The sequence below is a fragment of the Brienomyrus brachyistius genome, chromosome 4 (assembly GCF_023856365.1).
Source record: "Brienomyrus brachyistius isolate T26 chromosome 4, BBRACH_0.4, whole genome shotgun sequence".
In the NCBI taxonomy this organism is placed as follows: domain Eukaryota; kingdom Metazoa; phylum Chordata; class Actinopteri; order Osteoglossiformes; family Mormyridae; genus Brienomyrus; species Brienomyrus brachyistius.
In genome coordinates, this window is record NC_064536.1 from 13,602,903 (window position 1) to 13,623,509 (window position 20,607).

Genomic DNA, 20,607 nt, shown 5'->3' on the forward strand with positions numbered 1-20,607 from the left:
ATTGACTTTTAAAGAGTACACAGTAGGCTGACTCCACTCAGTCATGCAGCGGGTAACGTTAGGCTAAGTGTAAGTAATGTAACCCCCGAAGAAGGGCTGGTTTCTGGGAGAGTGGCCTACTTTGCTCCTACACTTGTTTGATGGGGAAACACGCAAGTTCCTCTGTATGCTTTGTACATGATACAGGACCATTTGTGGGCAGACGACATGAAATGCCAACATTCATCAGACATCAGTGGCGGCTAGATAGGGTAGGATGAGCCTGGCAAAGCTTCCTGATTTAACATGTCCTTAACAGCTGCTGAAAATTTCTTTTATTAGGTCGACTAATTAGCGCGGAAAAAACATTTTGTTTTTAAATAAATCCCATAGAAGAACTAAAATGTGTTAACAGCACCTAATAAAAATGAAAACCATATTTACAAAAAAAACAGCAATCCAAAACTTTATGACTACCCACACGTGAAGTGGTATATACCTACGATTTTATAATAGCAGTGAGCGTCATGGTCTGGGATTAAATAGGTGCAAGCTAACATCCAGTACTCACAGTTGACATGTTCAATGCAGAAGAAATGGGCGGAGATGAAGAGCTGAGTGACTTTGAAAAGGGCCAAATTATTATTGTCAGAGTATCTCCAAAACATTGAGTCTTGTAAAGTGCTCACAGTCAGCCATGGTGAATTCCTACTGCTAAGACTTATCAATGTTTAGGCATAAATTGAGGCTGTGCCGTGTGGTACAAACCAACAGAAAGGCCACTGTGGCACAAATAGTAGATCATTTTGATGATCACTGGAGTAATGTATCCCAACACACAATGCATCGAGCCCTGCTGTGTAAGGGGTTATGTAACCGTGGATTGTACTTGTCAGTGCAACACATCTGACAGGTGCTCGATACATACCTGGCCATTCATGCAATGCCACTGAAACCAGGACCTTTAGGTCCAGTTTCAGCACTTTTGTGTCCATTGTAGGCGCTTTCAGTGGTGGACAAGAGCACTGTCTGGTCGGCTGCCACATAGCCCACATAGCCCTATGTGCAACAGGGCTCGATGTCCTGTGTGTCACTCCCATGCACCAGACATGATAGCCTATATACGCACACATTGTGTGTGTGTGTGTGTGTGTGTGTGTGTGTGTGTGTGTGTATAATACTGCTCAAAAATATTTAAGGAACACTTTTTAATCAGAGTATAGCATCAAGTCCCAAATTAAACTTCTGGGATATTGATCTGGTCAGTTAAGTAGTGGGGGGGTTGTTAATCAGTTTCTGGCATTTTTCCCTCCTCATCCTTCCTGCTGGTTTTTTCACTAGTTTTGCATTTGGTGACTACTGGTAGCATGAGGCGATACCTGGACCCTACAGAGGTTACACAGGTACTCCAACTCCTCCAGGATGAACACTGCTGGAGCCCTACATAATGACCTCCAGCAGGCCACTGGTGTAAATGTTTCTGATTGTTTGGTCAGAGATAGACTTCATGAGGGTGGCTTGAGGGCCCAACGTCCTCTAGTGGGCCCTGTGCTCACTGCCCAGCACCATGGAGCTTGATTGGCATTTGCCATAGAATACCAGAATTTGGAGGTCTGCCACTGGCACCCCGTGCTTTTCACAGATGAGAGCAGGTTCACCCTGAGCAAATGTGACAGACATGAAAGGGTCTGGAGAAGCCATGGAGAACGTTATGCTGCCTGCAGCATTGTTCAGCATGACCAGTTTGGTGGTGTGTCAGTGATGGTCTGGGGAGGCATATCCATGGAGGGACGCACAGACCTCTACAGGCTAGACAACGACACCATGACTGCCATTAGGTTTTAGGATGAAATCCTTGAACCCATTGTCAGACACTTTGCTGGTGCAGCGGGTCCTGGGTTCCTCCTGGTGCACGACAATGCCCGGCCTCATGTGGCAAGAGCATGTAGGCAGTTCCTGGAGGATGAAGGAATTGATACCATTGACTGCCCCCCACGCTCGCCTGACCTAAATCCAATAGAACACCTCTGGGACATTATGTTTCGTCCATCCGATGCCGCCAGGTTGCACCTCAGACTGTCCAGAGGCTCAGTGATACCCTGGTCCAGATCTGAGAGGAGATCCCCCAGGACACCATCTGTGGTCTCATTAGGACCATGCCCCGACATTGTCAGGCATGCATACAAACTTTGTATGTATGAGTATGATTCTGAGTTACTGTAATGGAATTTCGGCAAAGTGGACTAGCCTGCCGCATCATTTTTTACTTTGATTTTCTGGGTGTCTTTGAATTCAGCCCTCTGTATGTTGATAATTTCATTTCCATCAAATGATGCGGCGTCCTTTCGTTCCTAACACATTACCCAGCCTACATCAGTATAGATACCCAGCATGATTTTTTACCCATTGATATCTGATGTGTTTTCAAAGAGTTCCTTTAATTTTTTTGAGCTGTGTGTGTGTGTGTGTGTGTGTGTGTGTGTGTGTGTGTGTGTGTGTGTGTGTGTGTGTGTGTGTGTGTGTGTGTGTGTGTGTGTGTGTGTGTGTACGCGCTAAATAATTGACACACCTGTTTTTGGCTTTTTGGAAGCGGCAGCCAAATTTTGATTTTAAATCTCCTTTTACTTTATGGAGTCCATGATACTGTGTGCCATGGGTCTTAGGACCATCAGAGACAACATCACATATCCTCCACTGCTCCATGATGGTTTGTTGCCAAAAAAAGCCCAGTTTTGGTCTCATGTAGAACCATGTTCCAGTCAAAATTTCAGTAGTATCTAGAGAATTCCAGGTGCTCATGTTTATGGTGTAATGTAACGCTTTCTCCTGACATAATTGTAGTTTTGGACATTTGGTTAACTCCAAGGTGTTATCATCTTGTGCAGTCTTCTCCAACTGTGATCTTTGCAGAAAATTTTGCTTCTGTGAAGAATTATTCATGTGTGTGGGAGTGAAGTACACTGACGGAATCATTATACATTATATGGACAAAAGTATTGGGACACACGTCTTAATCTTTGAAGTGTGGCACTGTCAAGGATGCCTCCTTTGCAATAAGTCAGTTTGTGAAATTTCCTACCTGCTTAGATATTCCACAATGAACTGTAAATGGCATTATTGCAAAGTGAAAGCATTTAGGAGCAACAAAAACTCAACCCCGAGGTGGCAGACTATGTAAAGTAACAGAGCGGGGTCGCGAAGTGCTGAGGTGCAAAGTGTGTAAAAGTCGACAATGCTCTGTTAATAATTGCAGAGTTGCATACGTCCTCTGACATTAACCCCAGCACTGTGAGCCGGGAGCTTCATGGAATGGGCTTCCATGGCCGAACAGCTGCATGGAAGCCTCACATCACCAAGCGCAATGCCAAGTGTTGGATGGAGTGGTGTAAAGCTCGCCGCCATTAGACTCCAGAGCATTGGAAACATGTTCTGTGGAGTGACAAATCACGCTTCTCTGTCAGGTAGTCTGACGGACAAGTCTGGGTTTGGCAGGTGCCAGGAGAACTTTACCTGCTTGACTGCATTGTGCCAACTGTAAAGTTTTGTTGAGGAGGGATAATGGTATGGGGTTATTTTTCAGAGGTTGGGCTAGGCCTCTTAATTCCAGTGAAGGGAAATGTTAATGCTTCAGCATACCAAGACATTTTGGACAGTTCCATTTTTCTAACTTTGTGGGAACAGTTTGGGGACCAATGCACAAAGCAATGTCTGTAAAGACATGGTTGGGTGAGTTTGGTGTGGAAAAAAAGTGACTGGCTCGCACAGAACCTTGACCTCAACCCCTTCAAACACCTTTTCAATGAACTAGAAGGAAATTCACGGGCTTCACGTTCAACATCAGTGCCTGACCCCACAAATGCTTTTCTGGATAAAAGGGCAAAAATTCCCACAGACACAGTCCATAAACTTGTGGAAAGCCTTCTCAGAAGAGTGGCAAGTGTTATAGCTGCCAAGGGGAGACCAACTTCATATTGATGACTATGGGTTTAGAATGGAATATCACAAAACTTCTTCCTCTGGGCGTATTGGCCAGGTGTCCTAATGCATTCACCCATTTATTGTAGTTTCGACTGTCTTGCCCAACATATTGCCCTTGTATTGGGTTTGGGCATTTTTAGGTGTATAGGTGGTCTGTGTGTGTGTGTTATTTTTACAGCAGCTGTTGCTTGGTTTATGAAGGTCGGCGGTCTCATTGCATTTCTGTGTTCTCTACTCGTGCTCATGTTGATGAATGAATAATCGAATTTGGCCTCTGTCACTTAATTTTTTCACTGCGGTATGAATCATCAGTTAAAGGTTCAGGTGAGGCGTCTGGTGATGAAGTAATGAAGTAAATATAAATGGGAACATGCTTCAGTTGCATTTTCATTAGAATTCCTAGGTGGAGCCGCTAATTGTGGAAATGTGATTTTGTTCAATCCTTTTTTTCCATAAGGGTACTTTTTTTTTTTTACTATTTTATAAAAATGATAGGAGCTGTATTTTGATTTGTACTGCTGGCTTAATTGTTTTTGTGGGTATGCACTTTTCTGCACATGATGACATGGTAAAGACTAAAATTACATATGACCGTGTGTCAAACCATTGGGATGGAAAGTTCTAGTGATGGAATTCAGTTAGTGGTGTTTGGAACACAAAAACACGTCTTTTGACCGTAAGACATCCTACACATGTGGGATGCATAAGAAATGCCCAGAGCCAATGTTGGGTTTAAGTTTCATAGGAATGCTACTGTCATTTGAAAGCTTAGGGAGCAACCTGTGTTTTTCCAGGAAGGCTTTAAGACGCTAAATACTGGATTTCCCGGAGGAACCTTCCTGAGGGATTAATAAAGTTTGTCTCTCTCATCTATCTGAAAGCAGCAGTGCCTGCATGTTGCACAGGACTGCAGTTGAAATTAGAGATGTGTGTTATATCCGTTAACATATCGGTATCGGCTAATGTTCGCAAGAAAAAGAAATGGGTTGTGGGTCTGATGTGTCATTGTTGGTTAATATGGTTAGCCGATATTTTATCTTCGTGAATATTAAAAGCTAGCGGTCTCAGAACTAAAGACACGTAATTACTAAAATAAGGGAGATGATTGCATTCGATCAGCTGTTTTCCCTAGTGGTGGACGAGCAATTTTGTTGCCTCATGCACCCCTTAAAACTTCACTGTAGTCTCTCAAGTCGGCATCATCTTGCTGACGTCTCAGTATGTGATATGGTTGCCACATACATTGACGAGATCTTAAATAATGTTACTAACATCAGTTTCACTCCAGATTTGTGGAGCTCAGTAGTTGGCAGGTTATTGGTATAGGTAATATTATACAAAAAGATACTGGCTATCAGTATCAGGGAAAATTTCCACATAATTGCACCACTACTTTAAGTATAGGCTTGCCGATGGTATTGTATAAGAGGTATTACTAGTTGGGAGAACTGGTGAGATGATGCTTCAGTCTCAGCACCACCTGTGCCTGGTGATAAGTTCCTGCTGTGAGCGTGAAGGCAGCTTTCGGAGCTGTGTAGCCATACCATACTGGGGACTCACCTGCCCTTAGTCTCAGAGGAGGGCAGGGAAAAACCATAGACAGTAGGTGGCGCCACTGAGCTTTCAGCTAGAGGGGAGACTGCATGCAGAGCTAGTCAGGAGGAAATGAGGTGATGGGGACGTCTGGTGAGCTAACGGCACGCATTCAGACAGGTCTCAGATGCTGGAATTTAGTCTCAGAATATAACCAGAGCTCAAGAAAGGTATTGTAAATGTGAGTCTTAACCACCCATTATCTGATAGGGAAGTAATTTAGGGGGTTTCAGAAGTGAAGGTGTAGTTAAGATGGGTAATACTTCCTACACAAGCATTGTCACATTGTCCTTCTATAGGTAAAACAGACCCCATATCACTGGTATTCTTTGATGTAGCCCGCAGTACTTTCTGTAACTGAAATAGCTTTTTATATACACTGGCCATTAGATGGTGCTGCTTAGCATTGAAGGGATTGACTGGCAATAAGCCACTGCAAATACTGAGCCCAGCACAAAAGAATTAACTGCACTTTAATTTCAGTATATTCAATGGGCATTAAACGAAATACGATCCTGACACACAAAACGCGAATAAAAGCAGTCTTGCGAACTGGCTTATACCATCAGCATTCACTCTGGCACACCACAGAATGTAAAACGCCAGCAGTATTGCAGCCAGGCTGCCAGTCTTTCTCCTCTGTTCACACTGAGGCTCTGCTTGCTTTTCTCCGGCCAATAAAACGTTAGCATCAGGGTGTCCTCACAATTACCTTTATTAGGAGGATCGTAACAATGAACAGAACTGGTACTATTACCTTTTAGTTTATAGCTTTGGGTGCTGTATTTGGCCCCAGAAGCAATTGGATGGAAGGCTGATTAGTATTCCGACCAAACATCTCCAGTGTATTTTAACTGTCTAGTTCAGATTTACCTCACTCTGGAATATGTCAGGGTATAACCATTGGAAATACAAGCCTAACTGCTTGTAAAATGTATTTTCATCCTCAGTTTTGGCTAGACAATTACATCAATATGCTAATTGTTTGCTCCTAGGTTTGCATGTGCAGTTAATATTACTACCCAAGTCCTATTTAAAATTTTAATAACATGTTTACTAAGCTTTGCTGAATTCAGTCTTTTTTTGATTGTTTCGTGATGGTGGTCATATGACTGCTGCTTATCAAGCCATTTAACCTTAATCCCTTCCTGTTATATAAGTGGCGTAAGCATTTTTAAATGCTATACATTTTATGCATTCAGTGCCTTATTGACTTTAGAGCTGTTATGTAAGGTGGTGTTTTATGGTAAAGGTGGCCAATCTTTCCAAAAAATCACCTCTTTATAATGCACACTCTAACATGTCCAGCAGGTATGCACTCGTGACATAACAGGGGGCAGCTAAAAGTCATCCTGAGTTAACTTTAATATTTAAAATAATGTATCAGATGCTTCCTTTCAAAGTGGTTGAATAGATTTACTGTATTGGCTCTGGAAGCGTCGATTGTGGCCTGACAAAGTTTACCGATAACTTTGCTTCCTCACCCACCATGTCCAAAGCTCACAGGGAATTAAGTACGTCACACATGAAAAAGATCCGAGATAAACATGTGATGTAATTTGGCCAGTCAGTACAGCAATCTAGTAGGAAGTCATTCTGCTGGTTTGTGAAAGAAGCGAGATCCTGAGTGTAACTACCCAATCCGTGCTACCTGCCCAATTTGCATCTCATACATCTGCACTGCCTTGCAATTTACTATATTGTTTTGATCTTTTTCTGGTCTTTCTTGTTGTGACAGGAGTGCCCCAAGGTTTCTGATCTTAACCCCAATGCAAAAGTGTGGGCCAGTCATGTGCTTAACTTGGAAGGCACTGGGGCCGCGGACGCCGATACTGTAAAGACATGGAAGGAGCCCCCCAGTAGAGCGGCGGACCCTCGTCCAGCAGGTATGCAGCATTTAAGGTTTTAACCGTCGCTACCATGAGCCTGTGCACGTTCGTGATGAGGTCATCTATATGCTGTTCACAACCTTCATGATTTCTTTCAATTAGCTGTCACACAGAACCAGATATAATTGGTTGATTTCAGCCGTGCACTCGGGCCTTCTAAATTGGACTGTGTTGCCAGCATGACATTTTCTAATCAGTAGTCCTTTCTTCAGGGCTACTTTGTTGTCATTCCGCTAAATTCGCATTCAAGCTGCATCTACACCGGGTACTCATGGCTGCTGTGCGGGCCTTATTCCCACTGTGATGTTAGCTCTTTTATTCATCGCTTGCTGCTTTGTCGATTTGTGAACAGTGTAATGTTTTAGCAGGTTTTGACATGGGGGAGGACGGTTGCACGTGTGAAGAGCAGCTGTCACCTGAGCAGAAGGAGCCACCCCCCCATGGTTTAACGGACACTACCGACATTGCCCCTGTCCCATCTGAGTGCCCGGACTCTATTTACACAGAGTTCCAGCCGGCTAGTAATCCAAGCATTATGGGTAAGGACACAGGATGGTGCAGTGTAATTGGTGATGGGCACTGTTGTGTCTTATGAGACAATTATCTGGCCTTCTGGGCTTTTTCATGAGTGGTGAAATGGTGTTTGTGTATGTGAAGCACAAGTTTTCGTGCTACAGAGATTGCCATGTGGGTGACTGTCATATCTGCTGACTTATTTTAGGTTGTCACAGCATGGCAGACATCCAGTGTAAACAGTGTGTCCATTTTGTTGAAATGGGAACTCAAAGCAAATAAGCCTTGCTCCCTATGTAAAGGGAGCCATAACTTAGCTGACCCTTATGCTAGCAGAACTTTAACCCACTTCGCCATCTAGCCAATATGAAAATAGCAAAGTTTAACTACGTGACTTGTTGGGATTCTCTTTGGGGAAATGATTTATGAACAGGGATAGTTGAGTTTCTCATTGTCTACTTGGTCAGGTGAGAACCATCCACACGAGGAAGGCCACCAAGAGGACCTCTTGGAGCAGCTGAAGAAGACCCTGGAGTTCTGCCTGTCTCGGCAAGTGACCCATCACCTACCGTCCCAGGATTTAGTTAGCAGAATAGTCACAGACAAGCATCAGATTTTTAGTTTTCAGTCCGAGGTGGATTCAAAAACCTCAGCCTGACTAGTGCCGTATAATAGACTAAACGAGAAGCTTGTCATTAACTTCTGCTGCTTGTTCTATCGGACTTGGGTGATGATTAGTTAGCCCTTTCTGCACTTTGACGGGGTGATGGGTGCCCACTTCAAAGCAGGCCTGTGTAGCACATGTGGGAGAATGTTGGTGCCCAGATGCCAGGGCCTGGGTATGTAAAAGCAGCACAGTCGCACACCAACAGTCAGCGGCAGTGCTCACCTTAGCGTCGGCTACAGTCCTAGCAGTTTGCGACGCCCCTTCGCTTTCCTACCTGCGATTGGATATTAATAAACTATATTTTAAAAGCCAGATATGGAGTACAATTTGATTCAGGGGTTTTTATTTTCTCCTGGAATAGAAATAGCTTCCAGTTTGAAACGTTCAGACACACAAAGGTGTTGTCTGGCCAGTGCTCGCATTTCTCAAGAGCTGGAGGCTAAGTGTAGCTGCACAACAATGCCACACTCATCGCTTCAGTCTTTTCGGAGTCTGTGGGAGGTGTTTTGTAAATGCAAGCTTTATTTAAACACTGAAGAATGTGGCAGTGGGTGTTATGGGGAGGGCTCAGAGGGTGATTTTTCTTTTTTGCATTCTGCTTACGGCAGAGAGAACCTGGCCAGCGACATGTACCTCATCTCCCAGATGGACAGTGACCAGTATGTGCCAATCATGACTGTAGCAAATCTGGACCAGGTCAAGAAGCTGAGCGCAGACACCGATCTCATCGTACAGGTTCTAAGGTGTAAGTATGCTCGCTTTGTTTTACGAACAGCGAACTCGCAAATACCATTTTAATGTCGATATTCTCTTGACGTACCTTATTGTGAATGCATTTTGCCAGGAAAAAAATGATTTGCTGGGATCCACATTAACTTTTGAATGGTACCAATAGTTAAGTCCGGCACACAAGCAAAAATGTAGGCTCCCATTTAGCACAAAGCTCTATTTCAGAAATGCATAGAGTGCTTTCCTCCACCACCCAGCTGTAGCAGGTTACAGTGGGCTTTCAGCAGTCAATAGCTATCCGTTGTTTTCTCTATCAGCTTTGTGATATGGCCAGTATGGGGAAGGATACTCACCATTCTGAAACCAGTGATGTGTCCCCTGGAGTTTTCATAATTGCCAAAAGCTGTAATGATCAGCATGGAAGGCATGAGAATGCTGCTTGTCATTTCAGCTTAGTCTCGGTAGAAGCAGTGCTGGTATACCTTTGGATGTGCCCAGTTTGTTCAGGTCTCCCAGGAAGCTATTTAGTGATGTCATTTTTTATAGTCCAGGCTTATTTGTGGCATTTTATTGCAAAACCTGTTCATCTGTTTAGGCGGAGTATTAGCGTTAAAAGGGCAGTTCACACCAAAACCGAAAAAAGATATGTTTTAGAGGGGCTTTAGTGCTATCTATCCATGTAGGATGTTCTGTTGGGAGTTGGCTAGTTTTGGAGATATTGGCTGTAGAAATGTCGGGCTTCTCGAATATAATGGGAGTGAATGACATTTTTTCTCTGGTAATTAAAGTGCTAGAAAAATACATTTTAAGAATTCAACAGTGATGTCTCTTACCAGAAATCATGACCCAGTTATTGAAGATAACGCATAGATGTTGTAGTGAACAGTTTAATTTAGGAACTATTTTCTTCTGCCAAACTCCACACGCCAGTCGTATCGTTGCGCAGAAGACATCGCCAGGGTGCTCGCACTTGTATCTTCTGCGCAGTGATCTGATTGGTGTGTGGAGTTTGGTAGAAGAAAATATTGCTGCTGAATTTTTCAAATGTATTTTTCTGCCGCTTTAATCAGCACAGAAAGAATGCTGTTCACTGCCATTATATTCAAGAGATGTCTGACGTCTTTGGCCGTTATCTTCAAAATTAACCAACTCCCAAAACAACATGCTAGAGGAACAGAGAGCACGAAATCCCCTCTAAAATGTGCATTTTGTCAGTTTTGGGGCGACCTGCCCCTTTAATAACATCAGTCTTTCTCGTGTCTGACTTCAGAGTGCATGCTGGAAGTGAATCGTGGTGTAATTAATGATCTGCATTAACTCATCCAACTTTAGCTCTGCCTCTGGTCCAAGTGGATGAGAAAGGGGAGAGAGTTCGGCCTAACCAGAACCGCTGCATCGTCATCCTCAGAGAAGTCCCAGAGTCAACACCCATGGAGGCAAGTCCCCCACCCCCCCACCCATACACTGGACGTGGCCTTGATGACCCTGTGTTGGAAGGGAACCCCCTGTGCCTCGCGCGCACCGGCTCAGAGGGGAACCCCTGTGCCTCGCGCGCACCGGCTCAGAGGGGAACCCCTGTGCCTCACGCGCACCGGCTCAGAGGGGAACCCCTGTGCCTCTTGGTCACAACAATTACTTTTTAATACATTTTTGGTGGTCTCTAATTCTCTGCTAGGTTAGTCATGCTGATCTTTCTTTAGCAGGTTGCTCTGTATCTAATCACTTTTACTGGCGCATGGGACCATCGGTGGCTCATGGAATAGATAGTTTTGCTGTAGTTTGATTAGCCTTTTCTTCGGTCTCTCCTTTTTTTTTCCTGCAGGCTCAGGGTACACATTAACACAAGCTGAAAACATTTCATAATCTGTCATTAGTTATTATTGTACATATATTTTCACATCCATTTTTTTATAATTTTTAATCCTGATACTTGTGTGTTATTTATTGGACAGTGTTTCCGCTGCTGCTGCTGTCGTTGTCATCATTGTTGTTCTCTTCCTCCATGGAGGTCTGATCTCATGAGCCCTGGCTCAGTCCCCCTAGTTCTGCTTCATTGGTGGCATTTTGCCACTAGTCCCACCTCTTTTTATTCGCCATCCCTTGTAGCTGCCATTTCGTGTCTGGCTTCCTGTTCATTCTGACCTTGTAGAATGAAATGTCCCCAAAGCTTTTGGTGACTTGAATGAGGTTTCTGGGAACCAGATTCCTCCAGTATTGTAATTAACCAGCCTTGTCCTGCACGCTACACCGTAATTAAAGACCCCCGCCGTCATCCTTGTGGGGACAAGAAATTCTGCGCCGCTCTGGCTCGCAGAGAGAGATGAAGATCAAAGATGAACCCAACTTACAAGCAGAACTTAACCTGATGTGTTACTCTTTGGTTTTTGTGTCAGGAGGTTGAGGCTCTTTTCAAGGGCGAGAACTTGCCCAAATTCATCAACTGTGAGTTTGCCTACAACGACAATTGGTTCATTACCTTCGAGTCAGAAGCTGATGCCCAGCAGGTAGGTGTCCTGATCAGTTGTGGGCGCACATGTCCCATGTGACGATTGTAACTACAGCCACTCCCAGGCACCCATCCATCCATCTGTCAATCTTCCAACCACTTATCCTGGCCATAGTTGCTAGAAAGACACACAAACTATATAACAAAATAAATGCAATGTTACGTTTTGGGTGCCCAGGAAGTAATTACATGTTTATCATTTTAATTATCTAGGCATATCGTTATCTACGAGAAGAAGTCAAAACGTTTCAAGGGAAGCCTATAAAGGTAAATTCAGCCCGACATTCACGATGTTGCCATTCATACAGGAAGCTACTTTCTGTTATTACACTTAGCATCACTAGTTAATTTTGAGAAGCTTATTACAGTTTATCAGACTTGTTTTTACGGATGTCTGTGGTTATCTGTTTAAGTCTCAGGGGGTTAATGACACTCGGTGTCATCATTCATGAGCATCTTTGGCGATGAATCTGGGAAGGATCTCCTTGTCTGTTTTCCCATGTCGCACCTTTTCCCTGTGTCCTGTCTCACGCCCCCAGGCACGGATAAAAGCAAAGGCAATCGCCATCAACACTTTTGTGCCAAAGAACGGCTACCGACCCGTGGAGGTGAACCCTTACGTCCAGCAGCGCTACACCTCCTTCTACGTGCCTACAGTCTATGGTCCTCCCCCACACTTCCCCCTCTACAGCCTGATGACCCCCCAGGCGTGGGCCAGCGCTCACACGCCCAGCTTCATAGACCCCACGCTGGTGGGTGCTTCTACCACTTCCTGACCAGAAGGGGGACGGCGCTCTCCTTTACTGAGTCATTTATTCTCAGAGCTAAGTGAAAGAGACGAATTGCAGTTTTTCACGATGCATGTTCTGTAGGTGACACCGTTCCATAATACCGGCTTCATCAATGGGTTCGCGGCATCTCAGAGCTTCAAGCCGGCTGCCTCTCCCCTGACGGTCAGGCAGTACTCTCCCAGGAACAGGTCTGAGGACTGCATCCGCCGTCCATTCTCCTTTAAAAAGACTTTGCTCTGGTCGTCCTGTATTGGTGATTGGTGACGGTGTGTCCTCCTCGCCGTCAGGGCCCACAGCAAGCCGCACTCTCGGCCAACGCTGGGGGGAATGGACCGTGGCACGGGGCTCCTCGACAGCCCCACCGTCTTCGGCTTCCCCGGCGAGCACATCCTAAACGGGGCGCGCGCCCCCTCTGCCCGCTCGCCAATCCAGAGCCGCACACGGCTGCAACCAGGCTTGGGCTACCCGCGAAGGGGCATCGGCACGGGCCGGGTGGAACCCGTCACTGCGGAGTACTCCCTAGGGCTCGGCATGGAGCTGGCCAGGGGCAGGTACGGACCTAGGCACCAAGGCCGTGGGGTGTTCGGCGGAGGGTTATGCGTGTTGAGTTTTGGTGTGTTCTTCATTGGATTTCACAACATGAGTCAAAAATTAAGTTGTGGAGCTCCCTATTACACCCAAGAAACAAACTCGAACAGCACAGCTCTTAAATGGTTTTTAAATAAATATCAATTGCCAGTTTTGTACCAGGGTCCCTCCAAGCCATTTCTGTGTTCTTATTAGTGCTCAAGAGAAAATGTGTTTGTTTGGATGACGTTTGGGCACACTGGAGGTTTATTGGGTGGTTGAATGCAAATAAACATTCTAAATGAGCTGAACTGGACATAAATACATTATTTAAAATGTTATTTTTTTTCCCTTAAAGGAAAAATATCTACGGTTATAGGAAAAAGAGGGATGACAAGTTTACAGTAAGTATAAAGCGTCTTCCATTAACATCTGGATTTTGTGTTTAAGTTTGCAGATTTTATTCTCCAAATTGTTTATGTCTAGTTTTTTCCTGAAAAATGCACATCTGCTCCTCTGGCCAGTTAGGGGTCATTTATTTATATGCAGCTGTGATGTTTACAGACGCGGAGTATGGGAAATGTACGCTATGGGCTGCCATGGAAGTCCATCCTCTCCTGGGGTCTCCTCCAGCCCTCAGGCGCTCCTGTTTCTGATCTTTGTTGGGATGACAGGTTTTCCTTTAGGATTCAGTAGAGCTCTCACCTCTGTCCGTGCAGAGAACGACGACGCTGTCGCCCCCACCACCTCAGAAGCCCCCGTCTCCGAGCTTCGAGCTGGGCCTGTCCAGCTTCCCGCCCCTCCCTGGAGCCGCGGGACACCTCAAGGCTACGGAGGCGCTAGAAGGCAGGCTGTCCAACTTGGGGATCGGCTCCACCAAGGACAAGGTCAGGGGCTGCGTCCTTTTCTGTCCTGTTCAGGCGTGTGTTTAGCAACCTTGCTGTAATGTTTGGAAAAGATCTGGCCCAATCCAGTCATTCTTTCTTAACGACGTTATACATGATGTATTCTCCTCATTAATCTCCACCGTTCCCCATCTTCACCCTAACGGGCCCATCCACAACTCCAGGCCTCTGCAAAATCTTGGCCATAAAAAGTTTATGATTGTTGCAACTCGCTATTTTTATATTTAATATTTGCCCATAAAACGGGCAAAACGGTAGCCAACAAAAGCTGCGTTGTAATTGGCAAGCACAGATGGCCTGTAGAACTTGTGCATGTTCAGTTAATGTGCACAGCAGGAAAACCAGCAGCGGACTGTGAATGCTTGTGTGCCAGGGCTGCGGATTATTATTATTATTATTATTAATAATAATAATTTGCCTTCCCCCACCGGCCATGGAGGGCATCCATCCATATGGGCACCTAGGAAGCTGGGGGTTAAGGGCTGAAGGAGCTACAGACGTGTTGTTGCCGGGTTTGAACCCACAACCTTCCGATCACAGGCACTGAGACTTAGCCCACTGAGCCACAGAGTGAGGTTCATATGTCGCCAGCAGGGACCCCAGAGTGTCTGCCCCCCCCCCGGCCTGGCCGTGGCGGTGCCTTGATCCTGCCTCTGCTCTCTTTCAGATTGTGAACATCGATGCCGGTACCAACACTGTCCCGTCTGGCATTCCCAAAGACCCCGTCGAGACGCCGGCCTCCTGCCCCCCGCTCAGCTTCCAGGGCTCACCGCCCTCACCGCCACCACCGCCGCACTCTCCCGAGTGAGTCCTCCTTCCACCCTGGATCTTTTCTCTTCGCCAGCTTTTTGCTTCAGCGTAATGATGTCGCCCACCTCTGATCCCAACAGCAAGCTGAAGCCACAGGAGGCGAAGCAGAAGGAAACGCTGCCCCCAGTGGAGAGGCTGCCTGCCACCCTCACCACGGCAAGCAAGTCTGTCCAAGTGAATGGAGCCGCCACTGTGAGTGTGTCATGCTGTGTGCAGGCTGCACATTGATATTAATGTATGGTGACAGTGTCTTGTTAATTGTCACATACACTGTTTATTTGGGTTGATTATTAGCCACTTGCATGTTAAATTCCCACCTTCCTCGTGATGTCCGAGTGCCGTCTGCGGCTGGGGAATCTGGGGGCATGTGCCATCCCTGACACTGTGCCCCTCCTGTGCCGAAACAGGAGCTCCGAAAGCCAAGCTACGCCGAAATATGCCAGAGGGCAAAAGACACTCAGACACTACAGCCCGCGAGGGATCCCAGGCCGGACGACAAGAAGCTCCCCGACGCGGCCAGCGAGAGGGCGGAGCCCAGATACAAGGAGGCGTGCCCCGCCAGGACGGCGCCCAACCGGCCCAGAGATGCCAAGCGACCCGTGGGATCACGCCCCCCCCTGCCCCCAGCATCTCAGGGTGGAGACGGAGTCCCGACCAAGACCTCCGCCCCGCCCCCCAAACCTCTGTAATGATGCTGACGGCGGGGCGGGGCAGGGCGGGGGGAGGGGATGATTTGTGGGGACAGGAGGCGCTATTCGATGTGTCCCTGAGTCTCTAGGCACAGGGCTGTGAACAGACAGGCACTTTGGAAGTGTTGCAAGAGTTTGTTACTTTAATGTTTTCCAGACCTTTTCTCTGTTCAGAGGTTAGGGGGGGATTCATCGCTGGGTGCTTTTTTTTTTCCCCCCTTCCCTGTGTATGTTCCCTCCCCTTTACCATCTCCCCTTCCTGTTCAGTCCTGGAGTTGAAAACTGGCACATCTCGCTGTCCGGCAAAGAGACAGGCCCCAAGGCAAGCAGAGCCTAAGGAGGTTAGTGAGATACCAGTAGCAGGCGGGCGGTGTGCTTGGGGGAGGTGGACCCTGGCTGGGCTTAGAAGGGCCCCGATACTGCGCCAGTTAGAGGAGCTTGTCTGGTGCCTCGTACTGTTTTACTTAGTGTTTTATGTGCAACTTTGGCAATGTAGTAGTTCTGGCTGACTTGGGTGAAATAATTATTATTGTAATTATTATTGTTGTTATAGCTTATCAGATCTTTTTGCCAGCTTGAGTCCCCTCATCCAGATGCCAGCAGAGGTTTGGGTCACTGGTTGTCTGTGGCGTAACTGAGGGAAGCTCCACTTTGTCATCGAACGCTGGTTGTTTTTAAAGCACCTCGGGTGTGTGTCGTCGTCCCCCCCCCAGGCTGAGATGGTTGATTTCCAGCAGTCCTTTGGGACTGATGATATCAGGGCTCTGACTCTCGAGGAGTGGGCATCGCTGAGCCGGCAGGTGTCCGTGAGGCCCGAAGCACACCTGAGCTCATTGATGCTTTTACTCTTCGCTCTTTGATGGGTTCATTAACATACGGTGGCTTTCTTCAGTTGCAGAACCCTAAACTTTTATTTTTATTTAGATATGGTGCTAGTGGTAATCTGCAGAGATTACTCCAGTTAGTCTGGTACTGTATTTAGAAACTTGATCTATGTTAACTAAAACTTTTGCACTATTTAATTTCCGTGGTGATTTAATTTCCATTATAATTTCAGCAATTTTTTTCCAGCTCAAAAAGGGATTGACTGGTGAAATGTTTTCAGGGGGATTGGTGGCTTGAGGACGTCTTGACTGTAAGGTGCATCCCATGTGAGTTACGGTGTCCTGCGAAAGCCATGTATCTAACTTATCTATTTACCAATTTAAGCAGCTGTTGAGTCTCAGTGCATAGATTTGTGACAGGAAAAAGTTGCCGAATGGGCACAGCTCTGTTTACCAATGGAGGTCCTGTTATTGCCCCCTCAACCTCCAGAAGACTTACACCGGTGTTCTGCTTCCATCTGCTGCATTAATGTTCCGTCACTCTGCCTCCTAATTTCTCGCTTCCACATCTTAGTTCTGCTGTTAAGAATCATTCTGAAGGCAAATGCAAGTCTGAAGCCCTGACATTGAGACATTGAGAATGACTGACTGATACATTCTTCAGAATGCCGCTTGTACACGCTCATCTTGTCGACGAGCGTGTATCTTATAGGTAATTGTGGGGTTTCCCGCTCACCCCGCCCCTCTCTCCCGACTCTCACAGCTCCATGTTTGGTGGGTCGCGTGACGAGTGCTTCTCCATAGACGTTTGTGCTTTGCATCACATTGACGTCTTCCTGAAATGAGGAAAACCGCTTTTGAAACATGAGGAGATTGTCCTAGAGAATCACAAGTCATAATTGTCATTGTTCATTGCTCATTATTATATTAATTATTATTACTACAACTACTATTATTGTGGAATTCCTTGGGTTGCTAGAGCATAGAATTGAATTAAGTCTGAAGGACTGAAATGCACTAGGGGGGAGCAGTGTAGCTGTGAATGTGTATTTGTATGGTGTTGGTCACCATCATACGCCACACCATTCACAGTCTCTTACTGCTTATTCCACTGAATATATCAGCTTTTTCTTTTTAAGATGAAACGAGAAGCGCATCTAAGTACATGTAAAACATAGTTTCCATCCAGTGTTTTGAAAACTTGAATTTTATTTAAACTTGAAAAACTTTGCCTTAACTTTTTTATATGAGAGAGCTTCTAGTTTGGTTTTCAACCCCAAACGGGTTCCTGGGGGTGACACATGGATGCTCCGTGAGGCTCTCGCAAGTCTTGGTCTCAAAAAAAAAAAAAGTACAAATCTAAGCAGCAAATTACATTTTTGTAATATACATGGAAAAAACATATTTGATTTTTTTTTCTGTTTAGTTTCCAATATCTATTTTCAGTTTTTGAGAAATAAATCCTGTAAATGCAAGTAGTTAATACTGTATTAAATATGTGCACTTGAGTGTGTTTGCTTGTAAATTTGTAAATAATCAGAAAAATATGAGGTACCTTAAAGTGATTAAAAAAATATATATATTGATATTGTTGAAATATTAATGTTGCTCTTCAGCTGGACGTAGATTAAAACGTAATGTTTTTTTTTCCCCTTTCGGTTTGTTTGTTTTCGTTCTCCTAGTGGGTGGAGCCATCTGCCTTCTCACTGTCATGTGCCCTGAAGGTATGATTGTCATTTTTAATTGGTGTTGCCATTCCACATTGTCAGTTCTCAACACCCGGATTGCAGGAGTATCTCAGATGTACCCCCGCTCCCCCATCGCTGTATCTCTGAGGATTGTACGTTTTTTTTTTTTATTATTATTATTTTATTTTATTTTTTATTACTATTATCTTTTTTTTTTTTGCACGAGCTGAACTTTTATATTTTGGACCTGGGGGGCCGTGCCATACTGGACCTGCACTGCGATTCGCATCTGTACGTCACGGACTACCGGAAAGCACATCGTTAAAGCACAGCACTCTGAGATCTTCTCTCCTACCATCTCCTAGCTTAAGTCCTGACAGCGCACACTGTACCAAACCTGTAACCTCATGGGAAAGTAAAGGTAGTGATGCTGTAATCGTATAACCGTGTATCCTGGAAGGAGGCGCCACGCCCCTCAGCCTGTGGCCGCCTGGGCGGCTGCCCTGTCCCTGTGCCATTCATTCCTCCACTGCGGCGGCTTGGTGCACGCACACTTAAGGCTGCCATTGTTTGGGTATCCATCCTAATTCCAGCGCTGGATCAATGACAAGAGCAGAGCTGCTACCAGGAGCAACTGGGATGTGATCGTTGTGTGTGACTGGCACGTGTCAGGCTGACGTCAACTCTGCCGACCAGTTTGCCCGTCCTAATTAGATGTGGATTTTTTTTTCTTTCCATGTTTGGTGCATGTGGGTGTGTGAGAAGGTGAACACTGAATTCCACATTATCTGTGCTTACATGCAAAAAGTCACTGACAGAGTTGGATACAAGTATGCAAAAAAAATGTTTTTTTTTATTGGCAAGAAGATGAAAAAATGTGGTATTTTATCAGAAGCAATTTGCCTTGTAATGAAGCTGGTCTTGCGCTGGTTTAATGCACCTCCAGCAGTGGTCATGTAGTCCGTGGAACGGAGGGAGTTGGGTTTTGCTTTGTGATTGGCTTAAAGTTCGGGGGCATGATTGGACTACGATTCCCAGCCTGGACACTTGCCACCGGAGCACTGGGACTTGTTCTCTCCACCTCGTTTCAGCACCATTCGGCTCATAATGGACCCTTTAAGTCAGTTTTACCGCAGGTCACAGTGCCACAGACATACCTGCTGGTCGCAACTGTTGCAGACCGTTCCATACAGATTGGCTTCCTGTGACCATCCCGTCTTGCATCGTAACATAGTACACTAACAGCAGTGGACAATCGACCAATGGGAGAAGCTGCAGCGGGCTTTTTTTGTTTTTTTTTGTCCCCTCTCTACCCCTCCACATCCACCAACTGGAATCAAGCATACATGTCTTAAGTTTCTTTTGTGTTATGATGTAAATTGTATAATTTTGGGGGGAAAAAATGTAGCTTACTGAAAGAAATAAAGATTTAGGCACTGTTACCATCTCCTGTCTCTCTGCCTTGTATCATGTACTGGATATTTGGTTATTGGAGTCTGGATCCAGGCCCGAAAGCAACATGGGGGAAAGCTGTTAGTCTGTTAGTCTCCTTGTCAGAAGGACTGTAGGATGTGGGTCTTCTCCCTGATTCTAGGGACAAGCTAGACATGCAGGTGATTCACTTTAGCTTGGGCGAAAGGGGTGAAAGGAAGCGATTTCCAAATCAGTGGTGACTTCGTATTTATTCATGAAATTCATTAAGCTCATTTCTGCTCATTTCTTGAAAAAGTAATTGATCATTAATTATCCATCCCTCTCCCGAGGTAAGTAATCCAAAGCTGCAGCCTCTCATCTTTGCAAGGCCATTTGAAGTATGAGCCCCCAGAAGACGGCGATGTCCAGCCTGGCTTGTGTGTGGACTGGATTGATGTCCGGCTCTTCGCTCGGGTGGAATGACAGCCAGGTAAGCCTTGGGGATCTGAGTTGATTGACCCTACGGAGCTTGTGCGAGCTGCAGTGTGTGGGCTCCGGTCCTGCTGGATCAGAAACTGCAGGATTTGCTATGCAGGAGTCGGACTGGGCATGACTTTCAAATAAGGATGTTAACTGAAGGTTGCATTTGATCAGCACGACAGTATCTGAATGTTTATTTTAATTTTCTCTCTCCTTGCTCATAACTTGAACAGTGCCATTCAAACTTTTTTCTTTGACACGGCCACTCTAGGGCTGATATATTTGGCCCCGAACACACAGACGGTCCAACCCCGGGTAAACTGTAATGAAATAAAGGGAAAGAAAATAAAATGTTTATATGTGTGATATTTCTATATGTCGTGATTCTGAAATCTCTCTGTCTGCCTCAGTCCCTCCCCAGTTCGTTCTTGTTTTTTTATTTTGCCTTCATCTGAGCACCCACCCCCCCCCCCCTATTTTAGCTGCCTGTTAAACTCATACTAAGTGGGGGTCTGTATCAACGCAGGATTTCTTGCTTCCACAGAAAATCTGTCAGATTTATGGTGCCTCAGCTTAAATATACTTC

The 20,607-nt window shown here is 45.6% G+C and overlaps 1 protein-coding gene across 7 annotated transcripts in view; it reads left to right on the plus strand.

Moving 5' to 3' along the window:
- larp4b (La ribonucleoprotein 4B) overlaps positions 1-19,575 on the plus strand; it is a 30,570-nt gene extending 10,995 nt beyond the window's left edge. For 6 of the 7 annotated variants that reach the window (XM_049010661.1, XM_049010657.1, XM_049010659.1 and 3 more), the window contains exons 3-16: positions 7,289-7,436; positions 7,808-7,978; positions 8,420-9,364; positions 10,681-10,784; positions 11,742-11,852; positions 12,068-12,121; positions 12,394-12,606; positions 12,727-12,833; positions 12,933-13,196; positions 13,571-13,616; positions 13,932-14,099; positions 14,785-14,921; positions 15,008-15,119; positions 15,335-19,575. In XM_049010661.1, the coding sequence (XP_048866618.1) occupies positions 8,935-9,364; positions 10,681-10,784; positions 11,742-11,852; positions 12,068-12,121; positions 12,394-12,606; positions 12,727-12,833; positions 12,933-13,196; positions 13,571-13,616; positions 13,932-14,099; positions 14,785-14,921; positions 15,008-15,119; positions 15,335-15,616 (2,028 nt within the window). In that variant the 5' untranslated portion in view covers positions 7,289-7,436; positions 7,808-7,978; positions 8,420-8,934 and the 3' untranslated portion in view covers positions 15,617-19,575. Of the gene's footprint in view, positions 1-7,288; positions 7,437-7,804; positions 7,979-8,419; positions 9,365-10,680; positions 10,785-11,741; positions 11,853-12,067; positions 12,122-12,393; positions 12,607-12,726; positions 12,834-12,932; positions 13,197-13,570; positions 13,617-13,931; positions 14,100-14,784; positions 14,922-15,007; positions 15,120-15,334 lie in introns of all 7 variants that reach the window. The other variant, XM_049010658.1, reaches the window with a different exon arrangement.
- The last annotated feature ends 1,032 nt before the right edge of the window (positions 19,576-20,607 follow it).